Below are 14,252 nucleotides of genomic sequence, written 5' to 3' on the forward strand. Positions count from 1 at the left end.
ATCAAAAATCAATCTGCTACAATTCAGGCGACCAATTCGCGGCTGCAGTATCGCCGATCATCCCCAATTTCGACCATTCATTACCTAATCGTTGTCCGATCTTCTCTGGGTCGTCGGAATCCTGTCTGGATCGAACACAATTAAATTAATTAATTAAGATGAAGGAGATGAAATCTGGGAATCCATTGCAGCTCTCGTCTGTAAACCACATCTCCCTTGTCTGCAAATCAGTTCAACAATCCCTCGATTTCTACCAGAATCTCCTCGGATTCGCCCCCGTCCGCCGCCCCGGATCCCTCAAATTCGACGGCGCCTGGTAATCAATCAATTCCTCCATTCATTCATCAATTAAACCCTATTTTATTAATTAATTTGGGTGCTGGTTCAGGCTGTTCGGACATGGAATTGGCATACATCTTCTGCAATCAGAAACCCCTCAGACTATGACCAGGAAAACCGTCATCAATCCCAAGGACAACCACATTTCTTTCCAGGTACATAGTACCTAGGGTTTGGTCTGTCATCTGAAATTAAATTCCTATTTATTTTATATATATATATATGTATATATGTATATAGTGTGAGAGCATGGCGACGGTGGAGAAGAGGTTGACGGAGATGGGGATTGATTGGGTGCGGCAAAGAGTGGAGGAAGGCGGGGTGTACGTGGACCAGCTCTTCTTCCACGATCCCGACGGCTTCATGATTGAGATCTGCAACTGCGACAACATCCCCGTTGTACCTTTGGCTGCGGAAATGGTACGTTCCTGCGACAACAACGGCATCCCCGCGGTTGTACCTTTGGCTGGAGGAAAGGTACGTTCCTGCGACAACAGCAGCATCCCCGCTGTTGTACCTTTGGCTGGAGGAATGGTACGTTCTTGTTCCAGGTTGAATCTACAGCAACAGCAGATCCATGTCCCCGTTGTACAGCTTTAGTTAGATTGTAGTATGTAATTTTTATTGTTGTTGTAATTATTGGCAGCCGTTGGATCTGGAGGGATCCTACAAATCGAACGGCTCATCCATTGCCTGTAGTTTTTTTTTTTTTTTTTAAATATGATTATTTTAATTTAAAATTTTTATAATTATTCTCTTTTTCATTATGTTTCATATGAACTTTACATTGGTAAGATTTAAGATTAGAAGAATGATGAAGCGTCTAAGTCATCCAGCCTTAATTTCTAAAACACGTTGTTGATCCTTTGCTGTAAATTAATTAATTTGTTAATTAATTATGTCGTGTGGATTACTTAATAAATAAATGCCTCCATTTTGTTCTTGTTTCCTTGCAAATTTGTTTTCGTTTTTATATTCTTCATTACAATCACAAAGGAACTTATTTGACATGTAGTTATTAACTAGTTGTTTAGTTGTTATACGATATCTAGCCCATCTGTATAGTTTAGAAATATTCACTTTTATGAGCGATGATGCTCGAGCTTTCCGTTATCTATACGAGCATTCGCAGATCAATCAAATACTTTTAATTTAGAATGGGTCTCGTTCATCGGTTCATCCTTATGCTTAAGAAAATATACTAAAACATATCTAGAGTATTCATCAATAAAAGTCGTGATATATTTGAAAACGCTTTAATTTGAACAAGGTAAATGAATGACCCTAATTATCAAAATGGATGTAATATAATGTACACTTTATTTTGTAAGTAATTGTAAACATCATTTGGCAATACTTTCTACGGACACAATGCTCACAAAAGTTGAATTTTCCAAACTTTTGACCTTACCAAGTCTTGTTTGTTCAAATTAGACATGCATACATACATCACTTATATGGCTAAGAGGCATATGTCACAAGTGAGCATTATTTAAATTAAGATTTTATGAAGAATCAATAAAAATTGATACAGAATCTATAAAAATATTGCCTAAAATAAATAGAGATTATTATCAACATTTTACGAAATATAATGAGAGAACCACTAAAAATTCGTAAAGCTCCACCTCCACATGTATATTTATAGCCAAGTGAATCAAGATTATCCAAATAAATAAGATTTATCTTCAACTCTAATATATCTCGAATAAGATTTCCAATAATCTTCTTTGTAATAATAAAATTGAATCTTACATACTATAAATTAAAATCTAGATAATTCTTCTTGAAGTTTCTATTATTTATTATACATCTAGTAATCAGATCTAGCTCGATCATCAATCAAGTTTTAGATACATTTTGCTCAATTCTTTAGGTTTCAATAATGCTTTATCATCTTCGGCATAAATAGTGTCATGATCATATAGAATTAGACAGACAAAATATTTTAATAAATGAGATAAAAAAATAAAATAAAATAAATGTTTGATCTTCATCATCAATCTTGACATCAACATTCTTTACAGATATAATATGTTGTCAAAATTCGATTCATAATAAGTGTAACTTTTTTCACACGAAGTGTATAGTGCTCCAGAATAAAGTCAAATAATCAACAATTTTGTTATACATTCTTTCAGTTCTGTCGACAAACCTGTAGACGATGTCTCATTTGCAAGAATACGTAGAATATTATCACTCAAAGATAATTGAATAGTATTGAGAGCATATGCCAAGATGTTTTTATTTTGTCTTCATTGGACATTGCTCCCAAGTGTACTTATTTGCATATTAGTACATTTAACAACTTTTATTGAACTAGTGAAGTAACCATTTTGATCCAACATAATTCTAAATCATTATTGTCATCCAATTTCACCACATCATGTTTGTAACACCAATTTGTTATAATACCAATTTGTTGTAAAATCGACGGATAAAAAATAATATATTTTTAATCAAAAAATAATATTAGAAAAAAAAAAACACACACACACAATTTATATTGTGTGAGCTAAATCCCTATGTTCACAACTAGAAAATAATTTTACTAATCAATAGAAATTCTCAAATACAATATATATATATATATATATATGTATCTCTATAAAATCACCAAATTGCCAATCAAAATGAATACAAAAGGAACTTTATAATTTCGTTGTATTCCAACCAAACAAACCCCTCAAACCTCAATCACAACCTAGATGCACTAAAAAAATAAAATAAAATAAAAAATTCAATAATAGACGTATGTTGTCGTTCCATCATTCCTTCTCATTTTAGAGTCGATCCAAAAGAAAATCCATTATTAAAATTTTCTTCCCTCTTAATCTCATATGTGTATATATTTAACTAGAGTTTAAGACCATCTCGATAAATATATACCAAAAATGGAGTGGAGGGTTGGAGATGGCATAAGTATAATTAAACTTAGACTTGATAAATAGACTTAATTTTTAGTTACAAAATAATACTCGTTCTTCCACTTCAGATGGTCTATTTTTTTCTTTTTGATGGTTCTTTCTATTTTTGATAAATTTAAAAATTTTAAGCATATTTAATAAATATAATCAATTTAATCAAATTTTAAACTTCTTCCGCAAAGAGTTCATTCAAAACTTTTTTATTTCAATCTTTTCTTTTCAATAAATAAATGTTTTTTTATTTATATTTAAAACTCTTTTTTATAAAATTAGTTTATATTAATTATAAACAAATAAATAAATAAATTTTTTTTTATAAAATAAATATTGTATTTATTTGTATTATAGAAAATTTAATTTTCTAATAAATAATATTCATACGGTGTATATTTTTATTGAAATATAATGCTAAAAATATTTAAATACATATTCTAAATTATTTTAAATTATATATATTAATTCTTATTTTAAAAATACTAACAATATTACTCATATAAAAATAATAAAAATGATATCATAATTTATTAATATTAATCTACTAATTTATACTCTGTAAAATCTAAAATACCGTATTCTTAATAAATGGATCACCTTGTCCGGGACGAACTTAGCAAATGATAACTTTAGCCGTTATAAAAATAGAAAGATAACGAAGTACTAGGCGATATTCTTATTAATAAATAAAGTCCAAAATAAATTCTTTAAAAGCCCATAAAAATTGGGCCCAACTAACAAAAATCCCCAAATAAAAATTATCCAACCATATTATTATTATCTACTTCAAAATACAAATAATGGAGACGTAACGGCGGCGCGGCGGCGGCAGAAATGGAAATCGCCCAGAGAATATCTCACCGCATATTTCCAAGTTCGTTGAGGCGCGGCCTTACGAATCCCATTTCGAGAAAACCCTACTTGACCCGACCCGTAATCCGACCCATTACAACGCGGAACCGCAGCAGATCCGGATTGGCAGCCCGGGCGGGTTGGTTTCTGGGTATGGGCGAAAAGAAGAATGAGCTGCCGGAGATCGTGAAGGCCGGCGACCCGGTGCTCCACGAGCCCGCCCAGGAGGTCGGGTTGGAGGAAATCGGGTCGGAGCGGATCCAGAAGATCATTGATGATATGGTGAAGGTGATGAGGAAGGCGCCTGGAGTTGGACTTGCCGCCACCCAAATTGGGATTCCATTGAGGGTGGGTTTGTAATTTTTTATTTTTTATTTTTTTATTTTTTTATTTAGTTTTGATTTTATGATATAATTATAGTCGTGGGAGATAATTTTTTGGTTTATTCGTAAAAACAAATATAAATAAAAATAATAATTGTTGAATGTAGACTAACAAAGGCATAATTACGCAGAGCAGTGGATATTTTGATTAATTTGTGGTTTTACCATTGTTGGTTGGATAAAATTAGGGCTTTGTAAGAAAAAGGAAAAAAAAATGGAGAAGAAGATTTGAGTGATAACAATAAGGAAATGCCTAATTATACTTAAGGGCTTTCAATGTTAACTTGGGGCTTATATAAATATATATATAAAGAAATGATTTGTTTTTTTCAAGAATGTTGATAAAAATAATGCTTTTTTATTTAATGACACTAGATGAACCATGTGTGGCAGGTGATCTGAGGCGTCAGGGGTTTGAACCCATGACCTCACGGTCACATCCAACCCCCACACCACCAGACCATTACTTACGGGACTTATTTTATGTTTTTGTTGGTCGATGGAATGGTTGTTTGGTTGTGGTTTGAAATTAGAGTTTTGATTTAAGATTTAGTCTAAATAACATTTAATATGATATTTTATGAAAATAAATTACGTATTTTTATTGAAATCATAAAGAGCTGATAGTGTGGATAGTGGATTGAAATCACAAAAGAACAAGTTAACTTGTTTTGCTATAAATCTTGAAAGTGATATTAACACACCTAGAAGGACCATTCGAGTTTTCTCTCGGAATAAATTTATATTCATTTGATCTAATTGTATGTTTCAGATTGTATTTGTTTTTATTTTTGTCCCCTCATACTGTAAACAGATAATTACTTTGGAAGATACAAAGGAATACATTGATTACGCCCCGAAGGAGGATATCAAGGCGCAAGATCGAAGGCCTTTTGATCTTTTGGTATGGCAACACCAAACTCGAAATATTTATATATTTTGGTGCGGCGCTTATTCTCTTCTGCTGCAGGTTGTGATAAATCCGAAGCTAAAAAAGAAGGGCGACCGATCTGCCTTCTTCTTCGAAGGTTGTTTGAGGTAAGCACGAGGACTAGCAAACTACCCACAACAAAACTTTTTTTTTTTAATGTTGATTGAATTTTTCCGAGGAAACATGTTCTTTTGTGAAACTATTGCCTATGTCCCGGGAAAAAAAGAAAAAAGGTTAATTGTAGATGCTTCGACAGAAAGGGAATTTCATAAATCACTCGATAAAATAATTTTAAAAGGAAAATAGAAGTGTTTAATGTAATCTTTAAACTAAAGGTGTGTTTGTTTGAGCGTTTGAATAGTAGAACATTTGAATTGGAATAATTGTACAAATATGAATATGTGTTTGATGTGATATTTTGAATGTAAAATTAATTTTTAGTATAATATGAAAATAAAAAATACTAATCTTTGATATGATGTGTCTGAGGAAAAAAATATTTTTATTGTAGATTATATATAGTGTGAAAATAGATCTAAAATATATTATATATATAGCTATATTACTATTTATCTCATACTCCATTCGTCTCTTTTGCTGCAGTGTTGATGGTTTTAGAGCATTAGTCGAGCGACACTTAGAGGTTGAAGTTACCGGTTTTGATAGAAATGGAAAACCTTTAAAAATAGATGCTTCGGGATGGCAAGCTCGAATATTTCAACATGAATGTGATCATTTGGATGGAACTATTTATGTCGACAAGATGGTTCCAAGAACATTCCGGACTGTGGAAAACTTGGACTTGCCTCTTGCTTTCGGGTGCCCCAAAATCGGCGTTCGATAATGCATTTTCCAAATATGTAAAGTTTTAAAAATCTCATTGCGATTATTTGGAACATTTCTTGTGCAATGTTGCCGGTGAGCTCGATTTTATTGTAGGTGCATTTATCGGTGAAGTTTTTAAAAAGCTCGATTTTTTTTTTTTTTTTTTTTTTTTTAGTTTTAGATGTTTTTTTTTTTTTTTGAGTTTTTAGTTTTAGTTTTTTGGTTTTAATATACAGGAGTTTGGACATAATTAGTTTTGTGAGGAATATATATATATATATATCTTATTTTTAAAAAAAAATATAAATATTGAATAATAAAAAGTAAAATGAATTGAAAAATATATATATATATATACGTATATATATTGTGTATAATGGAGTTTAGATGACATTTTGTTCTTTTGAGTTGAATATGAATATTAGAGTAGAATTGGAAGTATTTTAACCGTAAAAATTGAATTTAAATTTATTTGATAATTACAAACAATTGAATTTATGTTATATTACGTACTATCTTCGTCCGATTTTAAGGTCTCATTTACATTTTGCGTGATCTTTAAATATTAATTATTATATCAAAATATAGTAAAAATTAAGAAAAATTAGTAAATGTAACTCATAGAGACAGACAGATGGAGTTTCATTCAATATTTATATTTAGGGTGTGTTTGTTTGAAGGATTTTGGAGGATTTCCACTATTCATCCAATTTTTTCCCCCCAAAAATATCAAATCAAACACCTATTTTTCATTTTTTATATTATACTAAAAATCAATTTTACATTCAAAACATCACATCAAATCCTATTTATATCACATCATACAACTATTCAAATTCAAAATTTTTACTATTCAAATCCCAATCCAAAATCCAAACCCCCAAACAAACACACCCTTAGTATAACTTCTTACTTAGGGTGTTTGACAATTAGCTTATCTGTTAGCTGATTCAATTAGTTGTTAGTCGTTAACTTATTTGATTAGCTTATTATATTAGTTGTGTGTAGTAAAGTGTTTGGTAAAACAGTAGATCGATATTAGCTATTTATACGTAAAATGGCAATTAAAGACATTTAAATATTTTATTTTCAGAATACTATATTATGTTAAATATTATTAAATTTATTATGTTACTATATTTATACATTGAAATAATTTTATTTTATCTTAATTATATTAAACATAAAATTTATGTGATAATATATATAAATAGTTTAATAATATTTATAATATTTTTTTTTACCTAAATTCTATTAAATTTATAAATTTATGAATAAAATAATTGATATATAAGATTATTAATCATTTTAATTGCTTTAAATTTATAGAATGAAAATCGTAACTTAAAAATATAATTTTATTAGAAAAACAATATAAATATATAATAACCATTATTTTTATGTCATGAGATTAAAATAAACATAAAAATTATTTTAAAATGTATAATACACTACAAGTCATCTAAAATAAACAACAAATATATCTAAGTAACCTAACAAATTTTATTAAAAAGGTAATAAAAAAAAATAACAAAATATTCACAAAATATTAAAATGGAAAATATAACCAAAAAATAAAAATAAAAATATATACACCCATTCATACAATATATATATATATATTATGTCTACTTACAAAATATTAATAATTTAATAAATAAATATTAATTTTATATTATCTATACATTTTTTATGTACTAATGAAAAAAATCATTTTAAAATAAAAATATTAAACAATTACACTCATTTATATATAATTTTTTCTTTTTGGATGAAAGATATTAGCAGTGTACTTATAAAAAAATCAATTTTATATGAATGAATAATATTATTGAGAAATTATAAAATAATAATAATAATAATAATAATAATAAGGTGTTTATTTATTTAGTGTTTACGATTTGTAGTGCTTTTGTCGTGGATAATAAAAAGAAAAAAAAAATTATGTAAAGATTATGATCACATTATTGACTTTTACGATAAATACAAATATGTAAATTAATAATTTATAAATATTTTATATATTAATATGTTTATTTGATTGAATATTGCTTGTGTAAAATAACACAACAAAATTTTGGCATTTTTTTTGTTTTTTTAAAGAAAATAATTATTATATTTTTTTATTTCCTCTAAGAGTTATTATAATCATTAAAAATAATAATAAAAAGCACTAATTCAAACTTTTCATTTATTCATTCAATCAATCAATTTTATTTAACAATGATAATTTTTTAAACTCAAAATTTTGATGTGTTGGGTTTGGTTTTAGCACAACATGTGCATCGGAGGAACACGTAAGAATGGCGATCATATGATGCATGCCACAACATATATATTTATATTTATATTTATATTTGTATATTAATATTTTATATTTATATTTATATTTATATGTTGCCATATATATTTTGATTTTAAATTATAGGGTATTACAATTGATTTATGGTAAAGCAAAAAATATTGAAATGAAACTATAAAGAAAGACATGTTATTCGAATTTATTTTTATTTTGATTTTTAATATATTGATCAAATGCAATATAATAAATAAATAATGGGAAATATTATTATCAACAAGTTAAATTGAGTTGCAAAGTTAGATGTAAATTGGACATTTGGTATTAGTTAGTTAATTAATAGCATCCAATGTATTATACACTGATTTAATATTCTATTTCAATTAGACTAATACGTTTTCAACAGATATATTATTATTATTATTATTATTATTATTATTATTATTATTATTATCATTATCATTATTGTTGTTGTTATTATTATTATTATTATTATTATTATTATTATTATTGTGTTAGTATCCTTTTAAAATAAATTGGTTAAATTATACAAAATTTGCATGTGATTTCATGCAATTGCGCCAAATTTCATGTGTCAAACTCTTTTGTTGTTTCATAAAATTCTGCTTCTAACCCATTCGACGGTCTTTATTTAACGGTATTTGACATAAATGCGCTCAAACTGCGAATAAATTTTAAAATTTCAATTTTTAAATACCTAAAATTACAAATATATTCATCTTTCTTATATTTAACCTTAAAAAATAGTAAATGTATTCAAAAATAGTTATTTTTATCAAGAGTTTATTTTTACTGTTTTTTATTCTAAAATTTATTCGCAATTTGGGCACGTTTAGGTCGTTAAATAAGGACAGGAGCAATGATATAGTTTAATTTTTTTTATATATATACTAAAATTATTTCGATGTAGTTTGATATTTTTGGTATATACTGAAATATTAAAATTATTTCAATATTGTTTTGATATTTATTTTTTCTAAAATTATACTCCCTCCGTATATTTGCTCAGTACAGTAATTGAGGTATTTTTGTCATTTTTCTTTATTTTTGTACTAACCTTTTTGATATAATATTAATATTCAACACGCAACAAAACGTAAATATGGCCCTTAAAGCCGAACAGAAACAGTAAAATATTTTAAATTTTGATATTTCGACAAATATATATATATATATTACAGTAATGTATACAGTATAATCGGCTATTTTTAAAATTGGGATCCTTATGCATTATACATGCTTCCAAAATCCAGATTGAATTTTAAAGTTGGAATTAGAAATGGATTGGTTAGGTCAATTTTGATGACCTAACAAACCACGTAGCTAATCACAAACGAAACCATTTGAAGATATATATATATATATATATTATATGAACACATAGTGATCATCGTCACACAAAAATCATTTCGAACTTAGCAATTATTATCATCAATAATTAATGCCAGCCAGAAGCATACCAATCTAATTTCTTATCTCAAAAGGATCTTCCCAATATCCATTCCTAGCTCAAAATCCAGATTACATTTCATCATTTGGAATATTAACCATTTATCCTGTCGTTTCCCCAAATTACAAAATCCTAAAGCCAATTTGAACAGGTGTTTTTGCAGAGAGGATGTAAATGTTTGCATATAGAAGAATTGGATTTATACAGAAATGGAAGTGCCAAATCTTTTGGATTATAACAACCATAGGAACAGATATTTTACACAAACTGAAGAACAAGCGTATAGATTAAAGGAAAAGGAGAAATTATACGCACTGCAGCATAAATCACAGTAAGGAAGAGTATATATATATGTGTATATATATATGGATATATACCAGAGAGGCTAAAATCAAACAAGCAGCACAACTAAAATGAATTTCCTACCTCGATTTCATCGAGATCGCCGTGTGAGCGCATTACGCCGCCGCGCACTGCGTCCAGTTCCCCTCCGACGCCGCAGAGAAGCGATTTCACAAAGAGCACTCACACCACGCGCTTTGCAGACTTCGGCGGCCGGCGGCGCGTGTTGTTATCTTTCGCGAGCGCAGTGCAGAAGCAACAGGCGGAAACTCTCGGCGACGGCGGCTCTACCGCCGGAGACACTCTTCCGGTCCGAAATCCGCGTCCTCCGTTGGATCTACTCCTCTCGATCGCCAATCCGGTGAGCGGAGACGGATTCCTGGCTGCGCCGTCCTCTGACTGAGGTGCGTCGTCGGTGATTTTGTGTTGGTCGGCGTGGTGATTCAATTCGGCGGACAGGAATTTGTCGTCCCAAACCAATCCCGAGGAGCCCTGTCTCCTGAACGAAACTGCAGATCTCTGCAAACCTGCCATCCAAATCCCTAATTTTATCCCTTTCCGTAGTTTTTGAGCACTCCTATTGCCAATTAGCACCCTACAATATATATACTCCGATACTCATACAAATATATATATATATGTATATATCATATGTATGTATGTGTATTTGTACATATACTATTGTATCTACTATTAATTCAAAAACTTATTTTTTATTTTATATATTATTCTAAAAATCAATTTTACATTCAAAATATTTTATTAATACATATTTATATCACATCGTACAACTATTTTAATTTAAAATTTTATTATTTAAATCTAACTTAAAATTCAAACTTCCAAACAAACGTGCCTTTAGCCGAATATAACCGTATCTTCTATTATTGTTATGTTATTTATACTAAGTAATTATTATTATTATTATTATTATTATTTGACATGTACGTGGCCATATCAATTCACATTAATTATTTAATAAAAGTTTAACTATCTTTACAATGTCTAAACTTTTGTATATAAATTGATATATTTGAAATGAATATAATTATTTGGTATTCTTTTATTCTCATAATAAATGACAAGCTTTTTTTAAAAAAAAATTATCACAAAATAACTTATATATTTCTATTTTTAATATAATATATTTAGCAAGTTAATTAAATCTAAGCCACATTAAAAAATAATAATAATAATAATCATTGTATTTTTTAGCTCTTTTTTTAATGAATAAATATTTTTATATAAGAATTTATATTAATCATAAATAAATATTTATTTATTTATTTAGTTTTATTATAAAATAAGTTATTCAAAAAAAATTATTCTCAATAAAATAATATTTATATTGTATATATTTTATTGAAATATAATTTTTTAAATATTTATTACCTATATTCTAAACTTTTTAATAATAGATATTAATATATTAACTCATATTTAAAAACTAACACTATACAACACCACCACTCACATAAAATAAATAATATAATATAATACTTCACTATCATTAACATTTCACTCATTTAAATTTAGTAGCACAAATATGGAAGGAGTATAATTTCATGAATGAAAAATAACATTTAATATTTTATTTTAAAAAATTAAAAATTAATAGTAAAAGATAAAGAATGAAATGTAAAAAATACAATATTTATTATTAATTATTAGATATAATTATTGTAATATTGGATTTTTTTTATTAAAAAATTACTCATATTTACAATATAATATAATTTTTTATCTTACAAAATAATTTTTTTTAAAAAAAATAATAAAAATTGCATTATCCAAACGACATAAAATAATTTCAAATATTTCTACAATTTTCAAATACTAATAACAAAAATCTAAAACACAAAAATAATTTCTACAATTGTCATGCATCTATTTAGCTGCTCTCAAATGCCTCTTCTCACCTGAATTCTTGCTTGCCGATATCCGATTGAGAGTTTTTGGTGGCGAGGAAGAAGGGAGAAGAAAGTTTGTGTTCTCACCTAAATTTTTTCTTGCCGATCTCCGATCGAGAGTTTCTGATGGCGAGGAAGCAATGAAGAGGAGGTTTGGGAAGAAGGTTTCCGTTGATTGTCGAGTGAGTACAACGACAATTGAGGTACAACAATGACAGGGCAAGCGGAGATTTATTGTATCCGGTGATCAGGCTTCGATCGGAAGGGTGGAAGAAAATATGCTCCATTTATTTTGTAAAAGAAAAAAGAAAAGAGAACGCCAGAAATGACTTGAAATGTGCATCTACTGCACGAGGCATTTTCCACGGTGATCGATATTTTTGCCTCCAAATTAAGGTTGTTATGTGCAATTTTTTACAGACTTGAATAAAATGATCTCGCAAACTACCTATAAGACATTATATTTGCTTTAAGAAACCCAAAATGGCTATTAAATTTATTTTTTAAAAAAACAAAAATTATCAATAGAATATCACACTTATATAGTTTAGAAGCAATTATCGAAAATCTAAAATTAAAGTTCAAGAAAAAGTATGCTCAAATGAACAAACATTAAAATTTGAACATACTCAAATTGAAAAAAATTCCATGAAAATATCTACTTTAGGATAGGGACATATGCTAATTACATTCTTTTATTAGGAGTTCGAGAGGAAGAATCATATTGAAGTGTATACATAAGAGTGAAGTTACGGGCTGACTTTTTAAAATTCAGCATCATACTTACATTATACTTACGTCTTAAAAGTTAATAATTATAATTATAATTTATATAATTAAATAATAATAAAGTTAATATAATTATGTATAATTATTTTTAAAGCATAAATATGACACTGGATTTTAAAAATTGAGCATCCTAACTCATCCGTATACAAAAATATGTGAAAAAAAAAAAAAAAAAGAAAATTATGGAAAGATGAGAAGGGAACTATAAAAAATAATATTAATAAAATTTAATGATAAAACTCATAAGATGGTTAAATAAAATTTTAGATTTACGATGGTTTATGAAAAAAATTTATGAGGGAGTTAATAAATTTAATGAAACGAACAAGGATAAACTTCGCTTGGAATAGAATATTGATTGGAGATTTATGGGCACAATATTAATTGTTTCAATCAACATATAAAAATATCATAGATAGCATATGAAAATACTAGCCTATTACCCGTGTTATGCATGCACTACAAAAAATAAATAAAAGAATGAATACAAAATAACAATGAAAGTACTAAAATAAAAATATAGTAATTTTATAAATTACTAAAATTTATCTTAATTTTCTGTATGAATTTTCTCTAATATTCTTTTAAATAAAATATTCGAAATTTAAATATAATCTACAAAATTAGAAAAAAATATTTTAATATAATATTCAAAACCAAATCAATTAAAAAATAGTATTAAATAAGAATGAAAAAAATTTATTAGTAAAAAATAAAAATAACACAATGTATAATTAAAAATACATAGATAATAAGAATAAAAGTAATAAAATAGAAATATATGTATATATATTAAAATTTACCATAATTTTGTGTACAGTTTCTTTAAATATTCTTTCAAATTAAAAGATAACAAATTTAAACATAATATAAAATATTAAAAAATATAATATAATATAATAAAAAAATCAAATCAATTAGGGAAAAAAAAAACAAATACTCAAGAATAAAAAATATTTTATTAGTAGAAATAAGAATAAAATAATATATAATTTTAAAAAATATATATATATACAATAATACTCGAAACTAAATAAATTAGTAAATATATACACAATAAAAATAAAAAATATTTTATTAGTTAAAAATAAGAATAACACAATAGATAATTTTTAAAAATACATATACAATAGTAATTAAGTATTAGAACACTATACACGAAACTAAATAAATTAGTAAATTAATACATA

At 27.2% G+C, this 14,252-nt stretch overlaps 3 protein-coding genes across 3 annotated transcripts; 2 read left to right on the forward strand and 1 right to left on the reverse strand.

The window, feature by feature from the left end:
- LOC127254611 (glyoxylase I 4) lies at positions 1-1,059 on the forward strand. Its single transcript, XM_051279819.1, has 3 exons — positions 1-316; positions 389-494; positions 580-1,059. Exons 1-3 carry the CDS (start codon positions 159-161, stop codon positions 937-939), a joined length of 624 nt encoding a protein of 207 aa, XP_051135776.1. The 5' UTR covers positions 1-158; the 3' UTR covers positions 940-1,059.
- A 2,991-nt stretch (positions 1,060-4,050) lies between these two features.
- LOC127253999 (peptide deformylase 1A, chloroplastic) lies at positions 4,051-6,364 on the forward strand. The gene is made up of 4 exons (XM_051278836.1): positions 4,051-4,460; positions 5,310-5,399; positions 5,466-5,533; positions 6,030-6,364. The coding sequence occupies exons 1-4, from the start codon at positions 4,095-4,097 to the stop codon at positions 6,268-6,270; spliced, it is 765 nt and encodes a 254-aa protein (XP_051134793.1). The 5' UTR covers positions 4,051-4,094; the 3' UTR covers positions 6,271-6,364.
- A 3,731-nt stretch (positions 6,365-10,095) lies between these two features.
- On the reverse strand, positions 10,096-10,961 carry LOC127254660 (MAPK kinase substrate protein At1g80180). The gene has a single exon (XM_051279889.1). It carries the CDS (start codon positions 10,895-10,897, stop codon positions 10,547-10,549), a length of 351 nt encoding a protein of 116 aa, XP_051135846.1. The 5' UTR covers positions 10,898-10,961; the 3' UTR covers positions 10,096-10,546.
- Between the last annotated feature and the right edge of the window lie 3,291 nt (positions 10,962-14,252).

This window comes from Andrographis paniculata, unplaced genomic scaffold (assembly GCF_009805555.1).
Source record: "Andrographis paniculata isolate CXL003 unplaced genomic scaffold, ASM980555v1 Contig52END, whole genome shotgun sequence".
NCBI lineage: Eukaryota > Viridiplantae > Streptophyta > Magnoliopsida > Lamiales > Acanthaceae > Andrographis > Andrographis paniculata.